The sequence below is a fragment of the Callospermophilus lateralis genome, chromosome 2 (assembly GCF_048772815.1).
Source record: "Callospermophilus lateralis isolate mCalLat2 chromosome 2, mCalLat2.hap1, whole genome shotgun sequence".
Lineage (NCBI taxonomy): Eukaryota > Metazoa > Chordata > Mammalia > Rodentia > Sciuridae > Callospermophilus > Callospermophilus lateralis.
In genome coordinates this window covers 113819294-113845482 of record NC_135306.1, presented here as the reverse complement: position 1 = coordinate 113845482, position 26189 = coordinate 113819294, and the positions used below count along the sequence as shown (strand labels likewise).

General features: G+C 48.5%; 1 protein-coding gene across 4 annotated transcripts in view; it reads left to right on the top strand.

The window, feature by feature from the left end:
* The window catches only part of Zbtb16 (zinc finger and BTB domain containing 16), a 178790-nt gene that overhangs the window by 80870 nt on the left and 71731 nt on the right, over positions 1-26189 (top strand). For all 4 annotated transcript variants that reach the window (XM_076846389.2, XM_076846390.2, XM_076846391.2 and 1 more), the window contains exon 3: positions 6134-6231. In XM_076846389.2, the coding sequence (XP_076702504.1) occupies positions 6134-6231 (98 nt within the window). The remainder of the gene's footprint in view (positions 1-6133; positions 6232-26189) is intronic.

Genomic DNA, 26189 nt, shown 5'->3' with positions numbered 1-26189 from the left:
CTAGAAAGCGTGGGTGTTTGTGCTGAATATGGAAAAACCCCTGCAATCTCCCTGGAATTTGGTTTTGGGAGGAAATCCTGATAGCTTTGTAGCTTTTCCTTCCTTCCTTCCTTTTAGCATTAGAGCACAGAAGGCTATTGGCAATTTGACCTTTCTCTTGTGATTTTGAACTAAGGGCAAATGGACCTTGGAGGTATGGCTCTTTAACCTATGGGCCTAAGGAAGATGAGTAAACCCATCTTCTCTAACTAAGACGGCTCTTCCCTGACTTAGTTCAGTTTCTACTTGGAAAGGTGAACTTGGCCAGTGTACAGTGTCATCACTGTGCAGAGGAGTTAGAGCTCTGGGAAGGGCCTTGCCTCATGCCATTCCATGTGTGGGGTGGGGGGGACACAGCATCATATGGACCAGGGCCAGCTCCAGAGAGGACCAGGAAGGTTGCTTGGTGGCTGGGTTCTTGTGGTAAGTAGATCTTGGAGAGGGGTTGCTTCTTGTGTGGGTAGTGGGCTTTTGAGAGAGCAGAGGGTCATTTAGACCTTGGTTGGGTCTCATTCACAGAATCTCCTGCCTCCTCCTGTCTGTTCTGAGTACCTCTTAGAAGCACTGACTAGGTCACACTGATGGCCATGGGATCAGAAGGCATAAGCTCTCAGCACTGGGGAGATTTCTGCCTCTGGAACAGCCTCAAATTAAGGATAGGGGAGTTGGAAGGCCCTTCTGGCATGCTCTGAGTAGGGATTCAGGGAATGGATCAGGTAAACTGAAATCATTATCCATGGTCCAACTACGGAGTTCCCTCCCAGTGGCTTTCCCCAGTTACAGGTCCCAGTTTCCATCACTGGCCTGTTCAGCAAAATTCACAGGTCAGGCAGTTTCAGCTTTCCAGCAGGAAAGTGAAGGGTAGCTCTTAGGCTACTAGAACCGAGAATTCTTTCTCTAAACCTTCCCTGCCCATTGGTCTGTTCCAGCTTTGCCATTTCTCTGTGGACAGAGAACTTGGGAAGAAATGTGGCATTGGAAGTGCTGTGACTTGAGCACCCCCCTTTCTCTGCCAGCTGGTACACTTGACCTTTTCCTCCTGGCACCTGGGGGTGCAGCGAGCCCTTCTCCTTGCTTTCTCTCCTTGATCATTGGCTGCGTGGCATGGAGGTGGACTGAGCCTCTCCTGTAGAGAGTACTCTTAAGGCCAGCTGTCTCTGGAGACTGAAGGTAGGGAGAATGGAACTTGGTGTGAGTCTCTCCTTGCTGTCACTCATGTTTTTGCTGTCCTAGGTGGACTGGGGTGATTGAAGGCTTATCCTGAAGAATGAGAGGTTGTTCTAAGCTCAAGCTTCATGTTGATATGAAAGTCTTTGGCTTCTTTGTATGGATTTCAGGGGCCACAGGACGGAGTCTGGTTCTGGACTGGTGGTTGCCCATGAAACTGTTGTACTTGGATTTTTATTAGGATGAGCAGAGGAGTACCCTACACTCTTATCTAGATGGATTTCTTTAGTGGTATTGAGCAATCCAATTTAAACTAGGCCTTATGAATAAAAGGGAATATACACATGGCTTCTGCCATCGTGGAATTTTAATCTAAATCAGACAGGATCTTTATGGATTTTCACACTTGTGATAACACAGAAATGATTCAGATGATGAGCTTGTATCTTGCTATCATGGTTTTACTAGTGAGAGTTGTATGATTGACAATTGGTGAGAGTAAATGGGTCCTTCTCTTATGTTACTTGTTAAAAGGTTCAGATTTGCTTATCTCTTAATTTCTCATATTGATTCTGCTTTCTTGAGAATATAGATAGAAACTTGTTAGGGGTTAATTTTTGTTGTTGTTGTTGTTATTTTGGACCTAAGTGAATGTTATATGCAGTGGGCCAGGTGTTATCTGAGATGGCTCACCACGAGGGGTAGAGGAGATCTGGAGCCCATTCCCCAAGAATAAATAGTGGGGACTTGAAGCATATCGGGGGAGATGGATCCTCCACTGCATATGGGGAGGAGGTCAAATGCTTGGACTATGTTAGAACCAAGTTACTTTCAAGGTGGTGGTCAGCCATGTGGCTTTTTTCTCAGAGAACAGAATATAGAAACTTCAACCTCAACCAGAGAAGTACACAGCAAAGTGTAAAACTATCCCTAGATGTCCTTCCCTGGGCATAGTGGAGGTTGATGACTTCAGATGGTCCTAAGCAGTCATACCTTGTGAAAAGACAGGACTCAAGCGTATGATGAGGAGGGAGAGGGTGGACAGAATTTCTATTTTGATCACATGCCCCTGCATAGATAGTGTGGTGGTGGTGGTCTGGAAGGTTGTGTTCTAAAGAGGGATGACCGTAAGTTCATACAAAGTTGTGCTTTTGCTCTGGAAACCACTCGGAACTCTATATCCACATTGGCTCTTCTGTGGACTCTGTCATAGAGTCTGTTGGTCACCAGGCCCAGTGAATGTAATCAAGCCTTCTCTGTCATTTGCTTTTTGTTGTTGTTCTTTTTAGTACACGTGACAGTAGAGTGCATCTGGACATATTGTACATCCATGGAGTATAGCTTATTTTTCTTTGAATCAGGAGAAGCTTCCACTTCTCTACACTCTTCTTGGTATCTGAACAACAAGTAAAGATGGGAGGAAACAGGCTAGGTTGAACTCCCAGGCAGGCTGGGAAGTTGTTTTCTTTTTGTCTTCTGGACTTTGTGTGCTTTGCCTGGATCTCCCTGCCAATGGGTGAGACCCGTGTGCTTGTCCTAGGTAAGGACTACATGGATCCCACATTTGCCCATGGTAACCTGTGTGGGGCACTGTGTTAGTGACAGAGTTCCAGGCTGGTTGTTCTCACCCTGAGGACTGGACCAGACAACATCTCCGTCTCTGAAGGCTAGAAGTGCATGGTGGCAAAGATGTTCAGAGGAAAGGCTTGTGATGAGTTCTAGGAGCTTTTTTCAGTGAAAAACAAATAACAAGTGAGTGAAGGAGGAAACTCTGGCCATCTGTATTAGAAAGTTTTTAAATGAATAGATTGCCAGGTTGGGTCCAGGTTGCTTGGGCTCTCTTAGCCTGACTGCCTGAGGGTCAGAGAACGTCATAGTGGGCAGTGACAAGTGGAGCGTGGCTCAGCAAGAATAATGGTGCCCATGAGCGGGACTTCTTGGAGGCAAGGTAAAAGGATGTGGGTAAGACTTTTGAATAATAAAATTTGGTCTCCACCTGAAATTTTAGCTATCATTCACATCCATTTACAGGTGAGAAAAAGAGGAGTGAGTGATTATGATAGCATTACTTGTCCAAGGTCTTGAAACAAGCTATCTTGACTGAGTCAAGATGAGGATCTAGGTCTTCTAGCTGCTCACTGGGCATTCTTTCCTGTGCCCTGCTATCTCTATAAGGAAAGGGCAAAGATGCTTCATCTTTCACACCCAGCCACTCCAGTTGGCCGCTGGAAGAAAAAACACTTCCAGCAATTTCAAGGCAAATCCATTTGCATATAGGGAAAAGGCCAGAAGTGTTACTGATAGAGTGTTCATCAGGGTGAAGGACTTGATCTGGAGCTCTCAAGAAGAGATAGGAGAACCAGGGTTGTGGCTCAGTGATAGAGCGCTTGCCTAGCTAGCACACATGAGGCACTGGGTTTGATCCCTAGCACCACATAAAAAATACTAAATAAAGGTATTGTGTCCATCCACAACTAAAAAAGAAAAAAAAAGTTTTTTAAAAAAAGGAGCCCAAGAGGGGAGGTTAGCCTGGCTGGTGGTGGCTCCCCAAATGTTAATACTGGCCACCATAGATTCCTTTTGGAAAGTAAATCCAAGTGGGTGTTGGTCCGTCTGTTCCTCTTGACAGCCACCCGTGAGAGGTGGTCACCTCCGGAAGCTAACAAATTACCAATGAAGAGGATGAAAATAAACTGGAACTCATAAGTTGTCATCCACTAGACGTCACCAGGACTGTGTGTGAGAAGTTCAGCTGAAGAGCCACTTACAAATGGAGCCTTTGCCACCCTGTAGAACATCTCCTATAAAAAGCAAACATCCATCAGGCCCAGACGAGAGGCAGGAATGCTCCACTATCGTGTGTATGTGCTCACACACATGCACCTGCACGCACATACCTGGACACGTATTTAAAAGCTTTACCCCAACACTATTAGGACCGGTCCCAGTGCTGAATATTGTGAAATATATCTAGAGTTAAGAATGTTCAGTTCAAATGTTCTGTTATTTCTCAATTGGATGGATAAGCAGTGGCCAAGAATGAGATAATATAGGGCCCAGGGGTGTGTATGTGGGTGAATGTGTGTGTGTATATGTGTGTGTGTGTGTGTGTGTGTGTGTGTGTGTGCACGCGGGTGCGCATGTGTGTGATTGAGAAATCATTTGTCTTTGGCAAGGGGATAAAGGGAAAATAAGCAAACAAAACAACGCGATTGAGAAAGAGTTCTGCGAAGAGAACTGTGTGTGATCACCCTCAGGAGACTGAACACATTGGATTGTGTGCTGTCCTCATGCCACAGTGGCCCATGGGCTGAGGCTCATCTAGACCTGTGAATTGGCTGGCCTGTGTTATCACCCATGCAAAGACAGAGGCACTGGTGACAACAGGTCACAGGCCCAGCTTGCCATGGTTCCCCAATCCTAATTCCCACCGAAGGCCTTTCCTGACAGAACCCTTGCTCCATCATGAGCCAGCAATGGAGTCCAGAAGACCCAAGGAACCGGATGGGCCAGCAAGCAGGGAACTGAGTCTGGGGAGTGGTTTTGGTACACTTTTGGGTTCTCATTTGAGGATTTGGAAGTTGGTAGTTCAGTTTCATTGTCATAATTCGGGCACTGCCTGCTTGAGTGCATGATATCCCTGTCCTCATATGAAGTTTTATCTAACATCAGTATCAGCTGTCCAGCCTTTTATTGTGGTCTTGACAGTTCAACGTTCTGATTGCAGTAGGCTGTTGGCTCCCAGGGAGCCCTGCACTGTCCTACCACCCACGGATGCTCCCTCTGGCTGCCACTGCCTGCCCTGTTCTGGAGGGGAAGGTGCAGGGAAAATGCACAAACAGGGGCAGGGGTGGAGACCCGAGCCCAGATCTGGCAGTGGCAATAAGTGCCTGGAAACAGAGTATGGATGGGAGGAAGGTCAGCATTTTGGGGCCAGCCAGAAGCTCAGAACCTCTCCCCAGACTCAGCTCCCTGCTTGCTGGCTCATCCGGTTCCTTGTACCTTCTGGACTCCATTGCTGCCTCATGATAGAGCAAGGGGTCTGTCAAGAAAGGCCCTAGGCGGGAAGTGGGATTAGGGAACTGTGGCAGGCTGGGCCTGTGACCAGTTGTCACCAGTGCCTCTGTCTTTGCCAACCACTTCACAGAATCATAATGGTGGCGAAATAAAAATTCTGCAAAATATGTCCAAAAGTACTTTGGAAAGCCAAAAATGACTACTGTTGGAACCTTTTTATCTGTCGGGGAAAGACAAACAGAAGGAAGACACTTCTAAAACTGGTCCTTAGGGGAAAAATGTGTTCTAGGGGTCACCATAGTTCTGAGGACATCTGGGAGCCCTGACTGTCTGTCTGTAAAGACATTATTTCCTTTAGAAGCTTATTCAGGGCCTTAACCTCCTCTATGCCAGTCACTGTAGTGGGTTTAGGCAAAGGAGAGAGAGAGGCTACTGGTGCAGCCCTCCTGCTGTCTAGCAGTGGGGGCAGGGAGCCAGATGCATGCAGGGTAATAGCTCAGTCTGAGGTAAGCAGAGGCCGGTGCGCTTCCATTTATGACCCATGCTGGTTGAACAGTGAGCATGTCTGTCTGACTGTCCTGGGAACTACCTCCCTAAGCCTCTGGAATCAGGTGTGATTTGTTCCCTTGGTCAATGTGACAGTGAACCAAGCCGTAGGAAGTACCCTATTCTTCCATCCTTGGCTGAGACTAGGAATGGGCGCATTATTGGCAGCAGGCCTTGGCCTGGGGTCAGGGTGGGGTTTTTGAAGCCGGAAGATCCAGGGATGAGTCTCCATCAGTGCCATGCCCTCCACTTCCTTCTTCCTGTTCACCTGCCTGAGAGATGGCTTCAGAGCCCCCAGGTAGGGGTGGGCCTGCCTTCTGTCCAGCCAGAGCAGCAGCAACCTGTCTTTTCCTTTCCCCTACAGGAAGCTGCACAGTGGGATGAAGACCTACGGGTGTGAGCTCTGCGGAAAGCGGTTCCTGGATAGTTTGCGACTGAGAATGCACTTACTGGCTCATTCAGGTAGGCAAGGATGCCTTAACGGCCCGTTTGGGCACAGGCAACTACCTCCTGCCCACCTTCACCTCCAACTCAGAGCCTTGTGTGGCTCGGGTGACCCTGATGCCAGGCAAGACCTTGGTCCACCTTGTCCCTTGGATCCTCCTTCCAGGTTCATGGAGCAGAAAAGCCACCTGACCGTGTGCCCATTGGATGAGCCCATCCTCGTGCTTCCCTGGGGTTCCCAGGGCATCACTGGCACCCATGCCCTGTGTGATCTACCTTCCAAAGTAGACTGCAGTTTCATTAGCAAAACAGTTGTGGAATTAGGTTCTCGCTGTCTAATGAATCTGACTATTGGGTTCACATTATACAGGAGCCTTTAATTAAATAGATATAGAAAGGTTGGAACACAAAGCTAGTTATAGCATGCTGTCTTTTGCAAGTTAATTTTATCCAATTCTAGTGGGGTCGGCTGTGTGGCTGCTGGTAATTTTGCTGGTGTTTGGGCAAAGCTGCTCTGCCCCATGAGGCGTGGAAGGAGAGAAGCTGCTGGTATTCCGCATGCCTGGGTGTTCTGGTGGAGGGAAGGATCCTGCAGGTTTGACGCTGCGGCTTCTGGGTTCAGGGACACTGGCCTTTAGTTGTAGAGGCTTCACCACTGTCTTGCCCTGGGCATACTCTTCCCTGTAGTAGTAACCTTGGCTTTCAGACTTGGGGTCACTTTTTAGGGAAGCTGATTGGGCTGTCTCATTTGGTCTTGCTCTTCCCACATATTGATATCTGTCAAATTCTTCCTCATCTTTCTCCATATTGCCTGAAGCAACTGACCTTCTGGGCAGTTTAGTGTTTGTGAAATAAGTATGAGTTTTGGGCTTGAGCAGATGAAGGTTCAAATCCTGTTTGTGACAGGTGCTAACTGTGTGACCGTGGCCAGATTTATCTTGTGAACTCCAGCTTTGTATCTGTCAAGTGCAGGTGTTGCTAACTCACATTTTTTTTTTTTTTTTTTGAGGATTAGATGACAGAAAGTATGTTAAAGGCATCCGTAGCAAGAACCCAGTATGCAATTCCTATTTAATTGCTATCAATGGCTTCTGTGTGCACCTTCCTCCCCTTTCCTACCTCTGAAGCTATCACCTAACTCCAGAAGCTTCCTGCCTGGCTGGCAGGCTGCGTGTTGTTCTTCCTGTGGCCCTCTATGCATACAGTTGTATAAGCGCTCTTTGGTAGCTCTGCTTTAGCTCACCATGTGACTCTGCCCTATGTAGGATCTGACCTCTCTCCCTGGCCCTCGTGGTCCTTCCTAAAGTGCCCAAACTTTTTCTTGCTTCCCATTCTTCTCTCTTTCAGACACAGAGATTTAGCATCCCAGGTAGCTCTCTATGTCATATGTCCATTCTGTCCCCATGTCTGTCCCCTTCCTCCTCGCTCCATTTTTTCTTCTTTTTTTGGGGGGGGGGGCAGCAGGGGTAACTAGGGATTGAACTCAGGGGCACTTGACCACTGAGTCACATTCCCAGCCCTATTTTGTATTTTTTATTTAGAAACAGGGTCTCACTAAGTTGCATTGCACCTTGCTGTTGCTGAGGCTGGCTTTGAACTCGCAATTCTCCTATCTCAGCCTCCCGAGCCACTGGGATTACAGGCATGCACCACTGCACCCGGCACTTTTCTTCTCTTTTAATGATGTACACCTTCAGCTTCCCTTCAGCTTGTGCATTGTTTAGGGTTCAGTGCATGGTTTCATAAACTGTCTGCCAACAAGGTTGGCCATCTCCCCCTGACCCTGAGAGCCAAATGTGGGTTTTCTGTTTCTTTTGCTCCCTGCCCCAGACACCTATATGGCACTGGACACTTTAAGGCACAGTATGCATTTTCACCTATTGTTAAAACCCACTTGCCTTCTCTGAAATTCCACCGCAGTCTGCACCCTTTCTTGTTGCTCTTCCCTTGAGTTCAGTACCCTAGACACACTCACCTTCTTGTTGGGTCACTTCGCATGTTCCTTGCTTTCTGAGTCCTGTGTCTTCATTGTCCCCATTCTGTCTGCCATCTTCTCAGATTTTCCAAGGTTCCTTTCATGATGCCATCCCCAGCCATCCCCCATTTCTAACCAGAAGCAATTGCGCCTTATTTGGGGTGCCCATATTTCTTCATCTGGAGCTGTCTTTGTGTACAATCTTTCTTCTTTGTGTTACAGTTAATCATGGACTTGCCTTATCTTCCCTCTGTGGGGACAGGGTGATGAGGTGGAAGGAATTGGGGTACCCACCTCCTGACAATATGATTTTGGGTTCGTGAGGGTGTGAGTTGGACTCTCCGACCCTGAGCCTCACTGTAAAATGAGGATATTTAACCCTAATTTTCCTTTTTCAGGAAGTAGGGCTCGGGTGGCATCCTTAGCACTATGCCTGGAATATTGCAGGCTTTCCCTTTCCCTCGCTCCTTAATGGATTGTTATCTGCTTGGGCCCAGAATCAGTCCCCATCATGTCTAGCATAGTGCCCAGCACATTATTGGAGTCAAAAAATACCTGTTGAACGAGTGAATGCAACCTGGGAGACCAATAAGCAACTCAAGGAGACATCTCCTGCCTGGTTTCGTCTACAGGAACTCTTCATGGCTGAGGGGTTTGCTGGAGTAGGGGCCAGTCAGGCAGGACACCCTGGCCCATATTTCAACCCTCTTTAAGGCAGCAGAGTCCATGTGAGTTAGCTGCTGTCTGCTCTGAATCCCATGTTCACAGTGCCAGTGGGTGCCATAGAGAGGACAGTGACTGATTTCATATTCTCCCGTGTGTTTGGTGCCCCCAGTTTACACAAGATAGTGACTTGGCACTATCCACTCTCCCCCCCAGGACTGACAGGTCCCTGGGGAAGTGCACTCCAGTCCTCCTGAGATAGCACTTCCAAGGCCCCCATCTGGATGTGCCAGAGGCTTTGGAAGTTGAATCCTGCTTTCCTGTTTGCCTTTCTGTGCCCGCCTCATTGGTCAAATGATTTGTCCCTCTGAGAGTCACTTGTCAGTGCCCTTGAAAGGAGGATTTGGTGATGGAGCAGGTATGATGAGTCATCCTCGTGTTTAAATTCACCCCTGCACATAGCTCAGGGCCTACGGAGCCTGAGATTTCTAGCCTGTGTTTTCTTCCTGTGGCTATGCATGCCTCTCACTGTGTTGGGATGTCTTAAAAATCAGAGAGCACAAAGGGTTAGTGAGGCTAGACCCCTTCCTGAATTGGTTGCCCCCTGTTGAACAGTGACCACTCCTGGGAGAGGGGACCCTGTGGAGACCTGGACTTGTTGGGGTTGGGCTGGTAGTGCCAGGTTTTCTCAAAGATTCCACTAGTGATTTTACACATTCTGATCCCAGCGCCTAGATGCCTAACAACAGAACTCTGTTATTTTGGAAGACACGTTTGCTGAGATGAAATGAGATTTCCTTTCTCCCCTGTCTCGAAGGCTCCATGCAGCGAGGAGCTGACAGTGAGAATGGACCCTCAGGATCTGTAGCACAGACCCATTTTATAGAAGATGATCAAGGCTTGGAGCAGCAGTGCAGAACCTGGAAGAACCAGCCTAAGGGACTGTTTTGTTAAAAAGAGCATGCTGTAGGGGAGTGAGCCTGGGATCTGAGCAGGAGTCTTGGTGGCTGCCCCTGCCCAGGCACACCCCGGCCCTGTGCTTCTGCTCCAGAGCGCTTAGCAGAGCCCAGCCGCACAGGCTCCCTTCCCTGCTCGCGGGCTGTGTTGGCTGCCCCACCCCCTCTTGGCTAGCGCTGCCTGTGTTTGTTATTGTAGTCCTGGCGCTGGGCCAGGCCTGGCTGCGAGCCAGACTTGTGGGTACAGTATGTACAGTGAGTGCCGAGCCAAGGTTGTCATCATACGCGATTAATTTTTTTTTTTTCTAATCTGGTAGGGGTGGGGTGAAGGAGGAGGCAAGAGTTTCTCCGATGCTGGAGAAGAGGCCACACTGAATTCCGCCGGGATGTTATTTATGAAAGGAGAAAACGGCTTCGGCTTTGGCTTGCCTTTCCTCCGCATCTTTCCCCCCTTTCTCTCCTTGTCTTCCTCCTCATTTCCCTATCAGATGAAATCAGCCTGTAGGAGATCGACAAGGCGAGGTCTTATTTCCAGTGACTGGAATACTAAATTTACACTCCTAAATCAGTTTTCATTGTGTTGAAATTGACAATTTGTTTAATTAGAAGTTTGCCCTGTAGGAGGCCCTTCTGAGAGGCACTGCTTTCTCTTTTTCTCTCTTACTTCTTCTTCTTCTTTTTTAAGACTTTAAATGGTAGTAGTGAATGTTCAGTGTAATTGAAGTTTTTATTTCGATTTGAATACGTTAACTAATCAAGTGTTTGTGAGATATACCTGATGATAACCATAAGTTTAAACTAAACCAACAGTAAACTAACTCAATAACTAATGGGATGACCTGTCCAGGCTCTGCATTCTCAGAGGTGGTTTTGGGGGTCGGAAGGTTTGAGTATTGGGAAAGAGGCTGGTGGTGGGAAGAGAGGCAGCTTCCCTCTGCGGCATGCCAGAGCTGGCCCTGTGGCAGTGAGCAGAAGAATGTCCCCCACCCTACCCATCTGTGTCCCAGGATGACTCCAAAGCCTCCTTCTCCACCCTTTGCTGCCTCTCCCCTTGTGGGGCTTGGGTCCCACCTCTTTGCCTCTCCTGTTCTAACAGAAGTGATTCCTAGCTCTGGAATGTCCCTGTAGAGACCACAGACCCAGGTGGTGGCTCCAGTTGGTTCTGAGGTTGGCCAGTGGCAGGCTTCCCATCAGGTAGTATTTCCCACGGTTTGGCTGAACACGCCAGAGGGTTGCAAGAGCACGCCTAGAACTGTGCCTGTTTGGGACTCGGCTGCTTCCTGCGAGGGGTTTGGGTGTGGAGGTGGCCTGGTCCTGTTCTGGGAGTGCCATTCATTTTTGGAGCCAGTGGTGTTTAAGAAGCACCAACTCTATGTCTGACTTATTCAGCTCTAATGGAAGAATACCATTGCACCCTTGCCCTTGGGGGCCTAAGTCCAGTAGGAGAGATCGGTTGGACTACAGAACATGTGTACAAGTGCCAAGAAAGAGGTGTAGGAGAAATTCAGAGGGTGGAAAAACTCAAATAGAAGGCGAGTGCAGCTTTCTGGAGGGAGTTGGTAGAGGAGCCCGACCACCTATGGGGATGGGCAGGGCCACTAGGGGTGCAGAGACTGGACAAAGACAGATCAGGGTTAGAAAGGAGGGACAAGATCACAGAACACTCAGAATGGCAAAATGGGTCCTACTTTTCTCTAAAGCACTGAAAGATTGAGAAGGGAGTGACACCCCCCCCCCCCAGAAGGGACTGCTGGCCTTTTTGACTTTGACTGGACTAGGCTATCAGACGTGTGAGACCCCAGGAGAAAGTGAAGACGGGCAGTCCATGCTGGTGTGTGGCCACAGTGTTAGGAGGCCTGTCCTCCTGCATTGGCCAGGTCCATGCAACCCATCTCGAGGGACAGACCCCTCAACTAGTTCCTTGCTGCCTTTTCCCTTCCTTGGGCACCGTGAGTCGTGCCAGTTGACAAATCTCCCCTGAGCCCAGGCTCCTCCCCAGAGGGGCCACAGGGAAAGTATGTGGGCTTTGGATGATAGACTTTCTGACCCCAGTGGGAGCATGGGGTGACCAGCCCTTATCATCTGAGACCTGGACCAGCCAACAGGGAGAAGTGCTGAGAGGTCAGGGCCGGAAACCAGATTGGCTTTTCTATGCTTGTCCCTGCTGCAATCAGGTGGAAGGAAAAAAAAAAAAAGATGGCAAAGATCAGTTGTGGGTTGACCCGGTTCCCTGCCACTCTTGTTTTGGGGTTTAGCTTTGGGTTCAGAGTTCTTCTTAAAGACAGAGAAGGCAGGGAAAGTGGGATGGTGAATCCCCTGTGACTATGAGGGATTGTAAAGGCAAGTTGGGTCCCAACCATGACTTCTCTGGACCTGGTTCTTGTCACCTTGCAGCTTCTTCCTCCCTGTCACTTCTCTTTCTGGACTAGGTACTGCTCAGAGCAAGAGGCTTGGGGGTACCAGGCACACGCAATCCCTTAACCAGTCCATTTGCTCCATCTCTTTTACGGATGTCAACTTCTCCTTCTTCTGGTTAGCTTTCAGATCAGGGTAAAACCAGGAGATTCACAAAGAGGAACTCTCCTCGGCCCTTTAGAAATGGGCACCACTGAGTGGTTGGGTTAAGAAGGTAGAGAAGATTCCATGCGGGTGGCTCAGGGGCTGGGCTGCTGGCCCTCTGGTCTGCATAGGCGACAGGGGTGCAGAGAGGAAAGGGTGAAGGGAGCCACTTTACCCCGGCTCGCTCTTGAACACACTTCTCTCTCTCCCTACTCTGAATTTGGCCTGCTTCCCGAACTTTTTCCCAGAGTGGTGTCGTCACTGGCCTGCCGGCAGGTCTGGATGTTCTGCCAGCATTCCAGAGAGTTTATGATCGCTTGCAGATGCGCCTCCAAGAACACACTGTACCCAAAGCAGAAATTAATGCAGGCTTGACTGCGGTCCAAGCCCCTACACGGGAGAGAGGAGAAAGAAAACAAAAACTGTTTAATGCTGTTTATAAATTATACACTGGCTGATGAAAAATACATTTCTTGCCTGCCCCCTTCTAGCCTCCCCCTTCCTCACTGCCCCCTCCCCGCCTCCCCGCCCCTTCTAGCTTTCTGCCTCAAGAGCCTCAACTGAGAGCAGAAGAATATGGTTTTGCTTTTTAGCTCCTGTTTTGGCTGAGATCCGAAATCCTGCTGCTGATTCACAGCCAGAGTATTTTTCCCCTTTACCTGATGAAATATACTGATTTTCCAACCCAGATGGGGTGTGTTTGATTTTGTTGTCTGGATGGTTGTTTTTTTTTTTTTTTTTTTTCCTGCCAGGGATTTTGTTTACAGCGAGTGTCAGTTTCCATGGTGGTGCAGCATGCGATGCTGGCCACGGGGCAGATATATCCCCCACACTGTCCACCCTGGTGCCACTAGGTGGGAGTGCCCGGGTGCCTCAGCCCTCAGGACTTCACGTCAGTCTACCCGAACTGGGAAAGTTTGGAAAGTTCCTTGCAGGTCATTGTTTTGAACAGGCTGTACCACTTCTCTCCCACCCCTTCACCTTTAGCCCTTGTGAAGAGGGGGTTCAGAGACCCCCGTACACATGTCTGGATCTCCATATGGTGCCATAGCAGGGGTCGGGAAGCCTGTTCCATCTCCCCCTCTGGATCTCACCCAGCTTCTCCCCCACCCTCAAGCCCCCATCCCAATTTATTCTATAAATTCGTTTCCACATTATGTCTATCCATTTACATGGCTTTTGTGTTTTTTAATACTGCTAATGTTTATCATTTGCCCAACAGGCTCGACAGATTTTGCTTCCTGTAGAGCATCGAGGCTTTAGAGCCCCCTCGTTGCTAAGTAGCAGTCTCTCTGTACTGTAATGGGCTGATTTTGTATTCCGTTCAGCGCTGTATCTTATTTTTGTATGCAAGACAAAGTGTTTTGATGGAGGACGATTGCGGCAGTGTCTGGAGGCTGTTTGGAGTTTTATGGGCTGTACAGTACACTGTGTGCTCTCTGAACAGAACACAGGCTGTTGAATTTTGGATTGGATTTGTCATTTTCCCCCCTCAGAGAGGAGCCTGTCAGATAGAACATTACTTGAAGGGTGGAGGAAAGAAAGTGGAAATTATGTAATAACCTTCTTCCTTCTCTTCTCTTTCTCTCTCTCTCTTTCTGTGTCTCAATGATTTTTCTATCCCCAAATAGGGCGGTTTCTCCCACACACACCCCCTTTCATACCACCACATGATTTTACAGGCGATGATGACGTTCCTGTTAGGAAATGTGCAGTGCCCTCGAGGGGTGGATGCTGGGACATCTGTCTGTCTGCTGTTTATTCTCGCATTCTCCTTCCTCTGGCTTGCTCCTTCCCTCCTGCCTAGTCCTGGGCTGCTGGACCTTGGTTTTATCTGAGGACAAATGGCTAACAGGGTTTTGAGGGAGGGATGTTGCCTGGGATTGATCCCAGGGCGATGCCGTGGTCTTGATTCCAGGGGGCTTCTCACCTTCCTTTGGCTTCCCAGACACGCACCTTGCCAGGACTCCCGGGGGCTCCCACTGCTGCCCTCTCCCAGCCCCCACGCTCTTGCCCTCTGACGGCCTGAGCCTGCCTTCCCCATCTATCACACCATGTGCTGTTACTCTCCGTGCGCTCTCCTGAGTCTCCAGGGTGGCAGGTGTTTATTTTTCAGCTTTGCTCTTCTCTCCTTCCATTTCCCCCAATCTCCTTTCATCTCACTTCATCTCTTTGTCACTGTCCTTGTGTCTGTGTTAGCCTCAGCCTTTGCTTGACACTCCTGTGTATTTTCTGTCTTCTTTCTTATGTCTTCATCTGTCTTTGTCGCCATCAGTCTTGGTCGGCCTTCTTTCTGTCAGGCTATCTGGCTGTCTGTCTCTCAGTCTCCTTCCCGTCTCGCCCCTTCCTCCACGTTTCTTAGCTTGGAAGTTGGGCAGCAGCGGAGCGGGGAACAAAATGGTACTCTGGCCCAGATACCTGGTGAGGCTTCCTGAGTGAGTGACCAGGGAACCCTTCCAGCACCTGGACTCACGTGCTGTTGTTGTCCCTTGCCTCACAGGGACCAGAGTGGGGCTTTTATGGCATGGCTTCTGCTTTCCCTAGTGTCTAGATATTTTTTTCAAGGTGAGCCGAGGATGGGCAAGTACATGATCAGGATTAGGCTTTGCAAGGCCCTTACTGGACATTGCTACCCATACTCCATCTTGCAAAGACTTGCTCTTATGGGTCTCTACTGTGTATATGAGCACAGAACTTACCAAACACCCTGCTATTTGTTCACCCTCACAAATCCGTGGCCTGGCAAAGTGCCTGGCACAGAGAGGGCTTTGGGCACCTATTTGTTGAATAAAAGAATATCCTTAACTAAAGTGTTTGTACTACTAGGGCAGATCTGGGTTTGGTGGACCTGAGGCTTACACGGTTTTGGGTGTCCTCCCTCAGAAAAGGATTCTGAATGTAAGTGTTAGAGCCCCTCCAGGGAAGGGACTGATGCCAGGGAGAGACCTGAAGTTTCAGTTTTATCCGATGAAGCAGCTGAGTGAGGACACTCTGGTTGAGAAGAGAATGGTGACGTATGCTCAGCTCTGGGGACCTTCAGATTATGGGGCATGTGTTTTCAGGCCTTTGGTTCAGGCCCAAATCCTCTTCCTGCTTTTGGTAAACTGTTGCTGGTTACAGTGGACCTGAAAGCTTCTTCATACTTTATGCTGTCTTCTCAATATGGCTGGTTGGTAAGAACAGATCCTAAGTTCCATCTCATCCAGAGCTACCAGGGAGATGGATATACATGGTCGCATCTGTTCTAGTCAGCTTTTTTGCTGCTGACTAAAAGACCCAACCAGAATAATTGAGAAGGATGAAAAGTTTATTTGAGGGCTCAGGGTTTCAGAGATCTTAGTCTGTAGAAGTCTGTCTCCATTCCTCGGGCCTCACTGTGAGGCTGAACATCATGGCAGAAGAGTGTGGCAGAGGGAAGTGGCTCACATTGTGATCAGGAAGCAGAGAGAGGCTCCACTTGCCAGATACAAATATATACTCCAAAGCCACATCCCCAATTCCCACCTCCTCCAGCCACAACTTACCACTGCAGTTACCACTCAGTTAATCCCTATCAGGGGATTAATTCACTGATTGGGTTAAGACTTTTAGGACTCTATCATTTCTCCTCTGAACCTTCTTGCATTGTCTCACATATGAGCTTTTTAGGGATACCTCCAACAGGATATTCTTTTATTCAAAAAACAGGATATTCTTTTATTCAACAAAACCCTAACAGCATCCTGGTCTCCATATTGACCTTCAGTGAATAGTGAGAAAATGACATGACCTCCTCCCCATCACAGGTATTCCTTCTGCCTAGATCTGTGGCTTTAGTTCCCTTGATTTCCTGGGGCAGTAGAATTACCAAATCGAGCATGGCCAGAGGACTGATCCTGTCATGGGGTGTGTGTTAATCATCTTTCTGTTGCTCTGACAAAATACCTGAGATAAACAGCTTAAAAGAAAAACGATTATGATGGCTCATGGTTTCAGAAGTCTCAGTCCTTGGTCATTAGGCTTCGTTGTTCTGGTGAGGCAGAACACCATGGCAGAGAGCATGCGGTGGAGACAATCTGCTCATTTCATGATGGTCAGAAAGCAGACAGAGAAAGGGATGGGTCAGGAACAAGATATACTCTTCCATTTACGTCCCCAGGCATCTACTTCCTCAGCTAGGCCCCACCCCCTAAGTTTCTGCCACCTCCCAATGGCCCATTAAATTAAGAATTTATCAATAGGCGGATTAAATTGATGAGGTTAGGACCTCACGATCCAGTCATCTTCCAAAGGTCCCACCTGTGAACATGACAGCACAGGGGACCAAGCCTTTCACATTCAAACTTTGGGGGGCCATTTCAGATCCAAAAATGGAGTGTGTTGGAGGGGAGCTCTGAGGTGATAGGAAGCATCTGTAGAGGTTTGGGGTCTGTTGTGTTGGAGTTGCAAGCTTATCAGTTATGGGGTAGAAGCAGTAGGCTGGGACAGTTCTTTGGGTAGGAAAGTAGTTACTTGTTGGGGGTTATGGAGAAGCTGCAGTTATGTTCCCAGAAACAAGGGGATGAGTTCTGGTCAGAACACTGTGTGTGCACACAGGTGTTTGTCTGTGCAAGCGTGAGAAAAAAAAAAAAAAAGATCTGAGAAGAAGCGTTTACATGAAATATTCAAAATTGTTCCTTTGCTGTAATGGGCCCGCACAGGCCATTACCTTGAAGATTTAAAAACCTAAATGAGCTCATCATATCTAGTGACTTCCATTGACATTCATGCTTGATTGCAAAGCCTGCTACTTTTGAGTTGCAACTTTATTGTTTGTTATTAATTCTCAGATGTTGGTGGTCCCCCCCACCCCTGCCATTTAGCCAAGAGCATGTCCATCATGTGTGATGGATGTGAACATTTCTCAATAAGACCCCAATGAAGAACATTTTCATTTTAAAAATAGCCCTGTGACCTTTAGGGCCCAGACCAGAGTTTCTGAGGAATCTAGTGGGCTGAGGCAAGTCTCGGTTGACTTTGGAGGGGGCGGAAGTTTGCATTTTTTTTAATTTAATAATTTGAGTTTCATATGAATGATTCTGCGTTCCATGCAGTACTAGGCATTTTCATAACTGTCTCTTCCACTTTGGGTAAAGGGAGGGAGGGAAAAAATAACAGCAGCAGCATTCTGTGGGCAAAGGAAGAAAACAAGAGAATGGGGCAGAGAACAGGCTAAATTTAAAATTGTAATTGGCTGACTTCCACTGGCTTGCGGGTGTTTTAATGACTCATAATAACTTCATTTAAAACCAGCTGAGCAGAAAATAGATTGGAGAGGAGCCTCGGGCCATTATGGATTTGTTTTTTTTGACAAGCTCGGTTTTCAGCAGCCAGGAAGGCTCTCAGAGAGGGCTTGGCTGTGTTCTTTCTCTCTTTCTCTCTCTCTGAGGGTTGGTGGTCTGCCTGGGAGAGATTGTACAGAAACCAGGGCTAGTTCTTTTTTTTTTTCCCTTTAACTCTCCCCCCACCTCTTTTTATTTTTCTTAACTGATTAAAAATAGATGCCTTGAGGTATTATTTTAGCATCAGTAGGATTTTTTCCACTTTTGATGTGGTAAATGGAACATAAATAAAATTGTTTTTGAAATTACTGAATTAATTGGGTAGTAAAGCAACTACAATGCATAAATTTCCTTTGCTGTTTTTTTTTTTTTTTTTTACCCTGAGCCCTGATCCATATTTGTGGGGCGTTTCCCTTTTTCCCCAGCACCTCGCCAGCCCCTTCTCTCTCTGAGCCCAGACCCTTCCTTTGAAGGGCAAGATTCTTTATCATCCCGGCAACCACGGATAATTTTTTACGAATCTGGAGGATTTGGACAGCACTGGTTCTGTCCAGGTTACCCAGTCAGCTCCAGAAAGTACAAGTTTTGAGAGTTGCCAGAAAAGGCTCTGACCTGCCGCTAGATGTTTTAAATAGATCCTGCCTGTTTCCAGTGCTCAGAACAGTGCCAGAGTGGTCCCTCTCTCTTCTCTTTTGAAAGTCAGCCCGCTTAGTCAGAGGATGCGTCTGTCTGGGCAAGACAGGAGGCAGTCCCCGCCTGATCACCCTCCGCCGCTTATCTACCCCTTCTTATGGCAACTGTCACATTCTTTGTTAAATAGCTATTTACGTGCTTGTCCTTTTTCACCTAGTAGACTCTAGGCTTCTTGCAAACATGTGATTTATTTCTGTGTTTCACATACTACCTAGCATAGTAACCTGCTCGGTGGTTATAACTTAGTTGTTTTTGAACAAATAAATGGGTGAATGGGTCAATGGAAAGGGATAGAGCTGAGGGGCTCCCCTGCTTCCTCTAGCCCTGGGAGTCAGCAGTCTGGATAAGGAGGCAGGAAGGGAGGCAGGGGCCTTATTAGTAGCATGCTCTGTTGCATCCCCACAGCCACATCATAGCGGGATCTCAGTAACTATCTGTCGAATAAATGAATGACTCTGGATGGATGGTGGGGTGAAGGAAAGACATTTGATATTTATTGAATACCTGCTGCGTTCCAGGCACATTGGAGCATCGGTGTTCTGTACATCTCATCTCACTTAAGGCGACATTGGCCTTGGAAGGTGAATATGCTAACTCCATTTTGCAGATGAGGACACTAAGGTTTAAAGAATGAACTTGCCTAAGAGCAGACAGTCAGAGGTTACAGACTGGATTCAAATCCAGATCTCTCTGCCTACCTATCCCCCTTGCTTTTCTGGTATATATACTTCTGTACCCGGCCCCTGGCCTCGTACTATTTGAGTGCCTAAATTCCTGCTTTTCTGTTTGTAGAACTAACTAATGTCTTAGAGACCAGGGAGCTGAGATCAGGAAGGTCCTGTCTCCAAGGGTTTGGGGCAGGAGCTGCACAGTACAGCACAAGCCAGCACACCTGGCCACCAGGAGAAGGTCTGGCTTATTAGCCTCTCCCTGTTCTACCAGAGCAGCATGTGTCCAGTGGTTGCTGAGTTGTGGCCATTACTTCTCTGTATTGACTTGCAGGACTGTGGGGAGGATGGCTCTGGGAGCATGGTTGGAGGGTCTGTGGATCAGTGTATGGCTGTCCCACCCAGGGAGAGCTTGGCTACATCATGCCCCCTGCTCTTCCTCACCTGGACTATGCCCCACAGCAGGAGGGACAGGAAGACAGAGTTGCCTGTGGCCCCTCTTGCATGGTCACTCAGCTGGGTGCTTTTCTCCTGGGAAAGGCACCCTGGGATCGGGAGTGGAAGGGGCAACTGATCTATGCTGCAGCCCCAAAATGTGGGAGCTGAGACCACTTTTATTTATGTTCCATTTACCACCTCTATTAGCTCTGTAGACTGCTAGTGTCTTGGAGTGTGATCTGTCAGGAAGATGGTGGCCTCCCTGACCTTTCGGATCACTCATCAGGAGGCTAGTTATGTCTGTTCTCTGACAAGCTCATCTTCCCTAGCACACTCTGGGGATGAAGGAACCTTCTCTGGGAAGTGAAACCTCAGCCCAAAGGAAACCAGATGGCAAAGGTTGGGCAGTGGAGAAACTTCACTGACTCTTCTGGGTCACCCACGTGGCTCTCTTGTGGGGGGAAATTGTTCCTGAATTAGTTCATCAGTCAGCAACCAAACTGGGGTCCAGTGGCATGCAGCGCCTAGAAGGGCAGAGTTGGAGCTGCTGTCCTTACCCACAAGTTGTTGATGGTGGCTGAAAGATGACATGAGCCCCCTGGCCAAGGAAGCTCACTGTTCCCATAAGGGGACGAGTGGGAAACAGAGGAGTTCAGAGCAGGGAGAATCTCCACGGACCAGGGAGCTGAGGAAAGGCTTTCAGGAAGGAGTTTCGTGGGATTTCGGCGGGGGCTTTCCTGGTGGGATGTCCAGAAGGAGCTCCACAGTGGAAGGTACCTATTTTTCTGAGCAAAAGGAAGCAAGAACTTCTGTGAACTAGAACCACCCAGGTGGACGTCTTTCCTCCTCTTCCTCCTCTGCTCACAACCATCTTCAGAGGCCCAGTTTCTTGCACCTAAGGGTCCTGAGATCTCCAAAAACAAAACCCTCCTGGCTCCCAGGTTGAGAAACTTTCCCTTAAAATGAAAATGGCCACCTCAGGTATTCCCTCCATTTTGAGGTAGCCACCACACAAGCCCACAAGGGAAAGCAAGGCTTACAATTGGTTACAGACCCCCCAAATGGTAAGTTTCTCATCTAGGATGTGATGAACCTAAAATTTGTTATGAGTGCCCAGAGCTCTATAAAACAGCACTGGAGGGTTGCCCTTGGTGAGTCAAGGACTCAAGCCCCCTGGAGTGAGGGGAGGAGCTGTGGGCACTGTCACAGCTGAGGTCCCCAGGGCCCCAGCCTTCTTCCTTGACCATGAAGGGGACACCCTATGTGTGCCATTAGTGGATGTGGGCTGGCTGTCCCCTAGAGGAGGACAGAGGGAGGCCCAAGGGCTTCTGTGGGGAGTTGGCTCTTCCTAAGATTCAGCCTGGCACAGACACCTCTTCTAGACTTTTCCCCAGGAGCTAATGGGCTCTCTCCTCCCTCCCCCAGCCAGGCCCATTTTGATTGGAATTCTTTTTGCTTGCCAAAGAAAAGAAGAAAAAAAAAATATCAAGTTCTAAACTTTTCATTAGGTAGTTGGGATAAAAAGCCTTCTGGGGTAGGTGGATTAAACCTCGCAGCTCTCTGGCTGACTATTATAAGCTAATTGAGCACGGGAGCTCATTGGCGGCTGATTTTGTTGGAGTAATTATGCAAGGCCACAGTCATTTGGGTAACAAGGTAACTCCAGGTAAGGAGAGACGCCCTGAGACTTTTTGATTTGCTGGAATCTTCTTCTGTGGGTCTTCATTAAATGAGCCCGGCATAGACAAAGGCCCAGAGACCAGATTTTTGGGGCAGGCAGCTGTCCCTTGGGGATTACTGCCTGAACAGCCCAGCATATCTGAAAGAGCCCCGCTGGGGACCATTTTTGCTTTGATTTGGGTTGGGGTCTGGAGTCATACTTCCTGGAATCAAGGACTCAGATGGACAGGTGTGGGCTTTGGGGCTGACCAGGAAGCAAGGGGACTCAGGGTAGAGTCTTTCCTAAGCTCTGAGGGCAGGACCTGGCTGCAGATCATGAGCTGGAATACCTCTATCTCTACGGGGTTCTGTCCAACCTGGGTGGGCAAAGTGCAAGCCGATACAAATAGGACAACCCCTAGGGTCTTTTCTGTCCTGTAGGATTCTTGATGGTGATGCTTCTTTACGTATGCCATCTTCCCACTGGATACCACCTCTACCTGGAATCGTAGGAGGTAGGAGCCTACAACTGCCACTTGTGAGGCCTAGGCTGAGAAGGACCTTCCACTGCCCTTTGGAAGGGACCCTGGGGCATGGCCAAGCTGAGCATGTCCTCTGGGTGGCCCTACCTCACCTCTGTTGCTGCCCATCAGTGTTGAATCATATCCCCCCCAGAGGACAGCATGTAACTGTGCTTCCTGATATAGCCCCTGTCTCCTCTGAGTGACAGAAAGAGTCACTGTCACCAGAGCACTCTATCTTTCTGACACCACATGGCAGGCCTGACTTTCTTGCCTCACTTCTCAGCCCTGCACAGCCTTGAATTCTGCTCGGGGGGCATGTGCAGAGCCGTGTTAAGCAAATGTGAGCCTTTTATTTTTTGCTCTTCTCCAGGTCTCCCAGTGTAGTGTTCAGGCCTTTACCTCCAGTCTCTGGCCTGAGCTGAATGGTTCTTCCATCTCACAGTTATAAGTTTGTCACAGTCAGAGGCTGGCTGAATCAAGGAAGGAATGTGGTATTTGGTTAAATTGTAAAATTAGCTAGGAAAGTTAATGAGGCATTCGCCTCTGCCTTCTGAAGAAAAGGACGTTTATGAAAGTGCTTCAAGCACCTGCCTGAGAAGGAAAGAGATGGGAAGGAGCGCACAGGGAAGCTGCCTGGTAATGCGCAGAGCCTCATCCAGGTGAGTTTCCAGGCCTAGGACCAGCTGTAGCTTGCTCAGCTTGACGGGACCTGAGAAGTCATCCATTCAAAACACCTGGATTGGGACAGACTCTTGTGACCCACTGGGAGTCCACAGGAGTTTCCCACCGCACTCCCTAGGATGTCTTGAGGTTGCACAGAACTGGCTACAGTTACCATTTTGACACCCAGATTCCTTTTTTTTTTTTTTTCCCCCAAAGAGTCAGGCTGGATGCTATTATCTCAGGAATACATGGTAGAAGGAAGGAGAACAAAGATGACAATGATAATGACAGCTAACGTGTACTGAGGGCCTGTGGTGTGAGGTGCTTTTACTCCATTATCTCCCTGGATCCTCACAAGACCCACTCGAACTGGTACTCTCATTACGTCCAGTTTGCAGACAGAAACTGTGTTTACTTGCCCCCACAGCAGCCAGCAAGGAAAGAGGCAGGGTCAGGCTGTGCTTCCAGGCATACCTGACCGGAAGCCCCTGGTCTTAACCTCAGAGGCAAAGTTGTTTCCAACCTCTTTTCAAGTTTCTCCCAGCCTGCGGTTCACGTGGTAACAGAGTGCACGCCTGCAGATGCCCACCCGACGCTCTGGAAGTCACGGTCTCAAAGGTGCATGTAGAAGAGCTGCCAACAGTCTATTTTCTGCACACACCAAATTCACAGGTCCTCTAATTACACCAAACAAACCATTCTGTTTTCAAGCAGCAATTCGATGTCATTTTAGTTATCAAAGCACTTTAATAATGCTGTGGGCTTCACCTAGGAATAGTCACCCCACCTGGACCTTTTGCATAGGGCAAACCAGAAAAGGCCAGTGGCGTTTGTTTCTTCCCCCAGCGGAGAGATGGGCATTAATTATGACAGGCAATATTTCTGTTTGGAAAAGTGTGGCGCCTTCAGGCTTCTGAATTCTGAGCCTGGAAGTGTCAGTGCTGCAGTTGTAATGTAACACCTCAATCATGGTGCAGGGGGTGAGACAGCCAGACTCGGAAGCCTGCAAGGTTCTTTAGATCCACGGCCTGAGCCACAATTAAGGTTTCAGAAACACCAAAGGCAAGCCAATGAGTGTCACTTTTAACCGGTTTGAACATTTTACTACTTCCTAACATCAGAAGCACTCGGGCTGGAGAGCCCGCTTCTTGTCCTCAATAAAGTGATTAAGCTGAATGGGTGTTGGGGAGTATTATTAGGCTGAGAAGGCTAAAAATAGACATGCTCTGTTTTCTGAAAGCCACAGCAGGCCTGGAGAGACTGGCAACCTCGAGGTGCCACTGAGGGGCCCGAGGAAGCGGGAGAGAGGGTGGCAGTCCCCTGGGTGTTGGGTCTGAGATGGGGTGGTGGGTGTGGTGATGGGTGAGGCAGGTGGTGGGGCCTCTTTCCCAGCGGTCCTCAAGTGGGTCCACCACAGCTCCCTTGGTTTGAAGAATCCTCCAGGGTGTGTGTGTGTGTGTGTGTGTGTGTGTGTGTGTGTGTGTGTGTGAATGAACTTAAAGTAACTGACAACTCCAAAGTTTAGAATGGATACCTGGGCCTAAAATGTACATATTCAGCCAAAACTCACTAAATTCAGCTGGTATTCTGGGGGAAGGGGTTTGGTTAGGGCGGTGAGTAAAGGGGAAATTATCAGGGGCACATGCAGAGCAAAGGGGAGAAGGGAAGAGACCCTCAGAGCCAAGAGTGAGGGTCTTCTCTGCAAATCTTTGGACAACCAAGACGCTCAGGGAGGGTGTCATAAAAGGACTTTTGGGCTAACTGAAGGTCAACCAAGACAACCTTGTCCGTTTCAGACTTCGAAGAGTGCTGTCATTCATCAGTGAGAGTCCATTTTTCTACTTTCAGCGAACACAGTTGTTATGAAAGAACATCTTGCTCCCTTAGAAGCTGAAAGGAAAATGCTGGTGGAGGGCTTCCAGTCTGGAGGGGTCTGCCTAATTGGGGCTTTGTTTTAAGTCAGTCTCAAGGATCAGTGACACCTTTTCCTCTGTAAAGCACCTCCCCTGTGCTTTCATGTCTTTGAGCCCATTCCTCTCTATAATAGCTTTAGACTATAGAGAGGGGCTAGGAATTTGATGTCCATTTTGCAGATGGAGAAATTGAGGCCAAGGAAAGCAGGACCATAGAAAAACACTGAAGTCCTCCGCAGAGCTGGCTCTAGAAGAGCCTACTGCTGCCAGGTTCTCTCTGGTGGACCATGGTGAAGAGAAGAGGGGGTGAAATGAAGAAGCTCATGGAGGAGGTCTCCTGGTTTCAGGTGGTGAGCTGGAGTGTGGAGAAGAGCAGGGGCCTTGAGCACATTGCCTTTGGTGCCTTTTTTCTGTTCCCCTTACTAGGAGCTTCTCATGCTTTAAGGTCTTATATGATCCAAGATCCTTCTATAACTTAGATGGTTAGGTGGGCTTCCCAAGCTGCCACCCTGGTTGAAGTTAATTTCATTTTCTTTGCCTCTTGCCAGCAATAAGACCTTGAACAAGTGAACTAAGCTTTTTAAACCTCCATTTTCACATCTTTAAAATGGGGATAATCTTAGAGTTGCAAAAGTTCTAAATTGTATATTACATTTAAGTAGTTAGCATAGCTGCTTGTTTCATAATAAATGTGCAGTAAGTGTCAGTGACTGATATTCTCACTGTGATTGCAGCAGCTTGTATTATTGATGCCCACTGCAGGACAGCCTTTGCTGGACCCATATGATCCTGAGGGGAGAGGAGAGGGTTGTTACTGAGCAGGGGCTGGTGCCAAGTACAGTGCTGGACACCTTCCCATGCATCTTCTCATTTAAACTTCCCAATAACCTTGTGGTCCCATTTCTAAATGAGTGGCACCCTTGGAGTTGGGCAACTTCAAAGTCCTGCTTTCAGGGTAGGAGGGATGTAGCACCATCTTTTTAATAGGTGAGGAAAATAACACTCAGAGAGGTTAACCTACTGATGCTCTTGAGGCAACTTGAAGGAGACCTTGCCTGCAGGGCGGGTCAGCTCACAGCCAAGGGAATGGTCAACAGATACCCCCATGCAAAGCCCTGCCAGCTGGTTTCTTGAATGCAGTGGTTCTGATGCCTGCGACAGCATTTGAAACCTTCAGAAAACCTTTGGATCTTACCATTTGTTCAACTACGATTCCTAAGGGTATTTAACTTAAAAACAAGCAAAACACACACATACCAAAAAGACAGTTGCAAGTGGCTTTGGAGAGAGATGCTAGGAATAGGGAGGGAATGGGGAAATTCTGGGAAGAAAGGGGATGGGAAATTATCAATACAGAGATCCGAACACTGAGAGAACCCTGAGTACTCCTCAGTGAGGAAGGAAGGAGGGAGGAAGGAGCCAGTGTGGAAAAAGGAAGGAAGGGCCAGAGTGCTCAAAAGGCTGAGGAAGGCTTCCCTCTCTTCCCTCTGAAAATACCTCCAGTAAACATTTAGTGGGAGGGAGTATCAGGGGATGATGGGGGACCAGGGCAGTGGCTGGCATCAGCTTGGCATTGTGTGGGTTAGGCAGGGCCTTGACTCTGGCATTACCCCTTGGGGTGGCTCAGGTTTTCTTTATTCTGTTGTCCAAGCAGCATTGAAGGCCTTACCTGGGAGTGGGACGTGTGCATTCAGGTATGTGTGTGTGTGTGTGTGTGTGTGTGTGTGTGTGCGTGCGTGCGCGCGCGCGTGCATGTGTGCACATTCACACACATGTAACCCCCCTCCATTCCAGATTGGGGGTACAGATTCTGATAGTGCTCTAAGTTGCTTCAGAAGAAAGGAGAAGGGTATTTGAAGAGGAGAGGTAACATGCGGGGCTTTGGGGCTTTGGGGCTTTGGGGCTGCTGATTCAGAGCCGGAAGAAATCCCTCTTATCATTCTGAATCTCTCACCTGGGAACCCC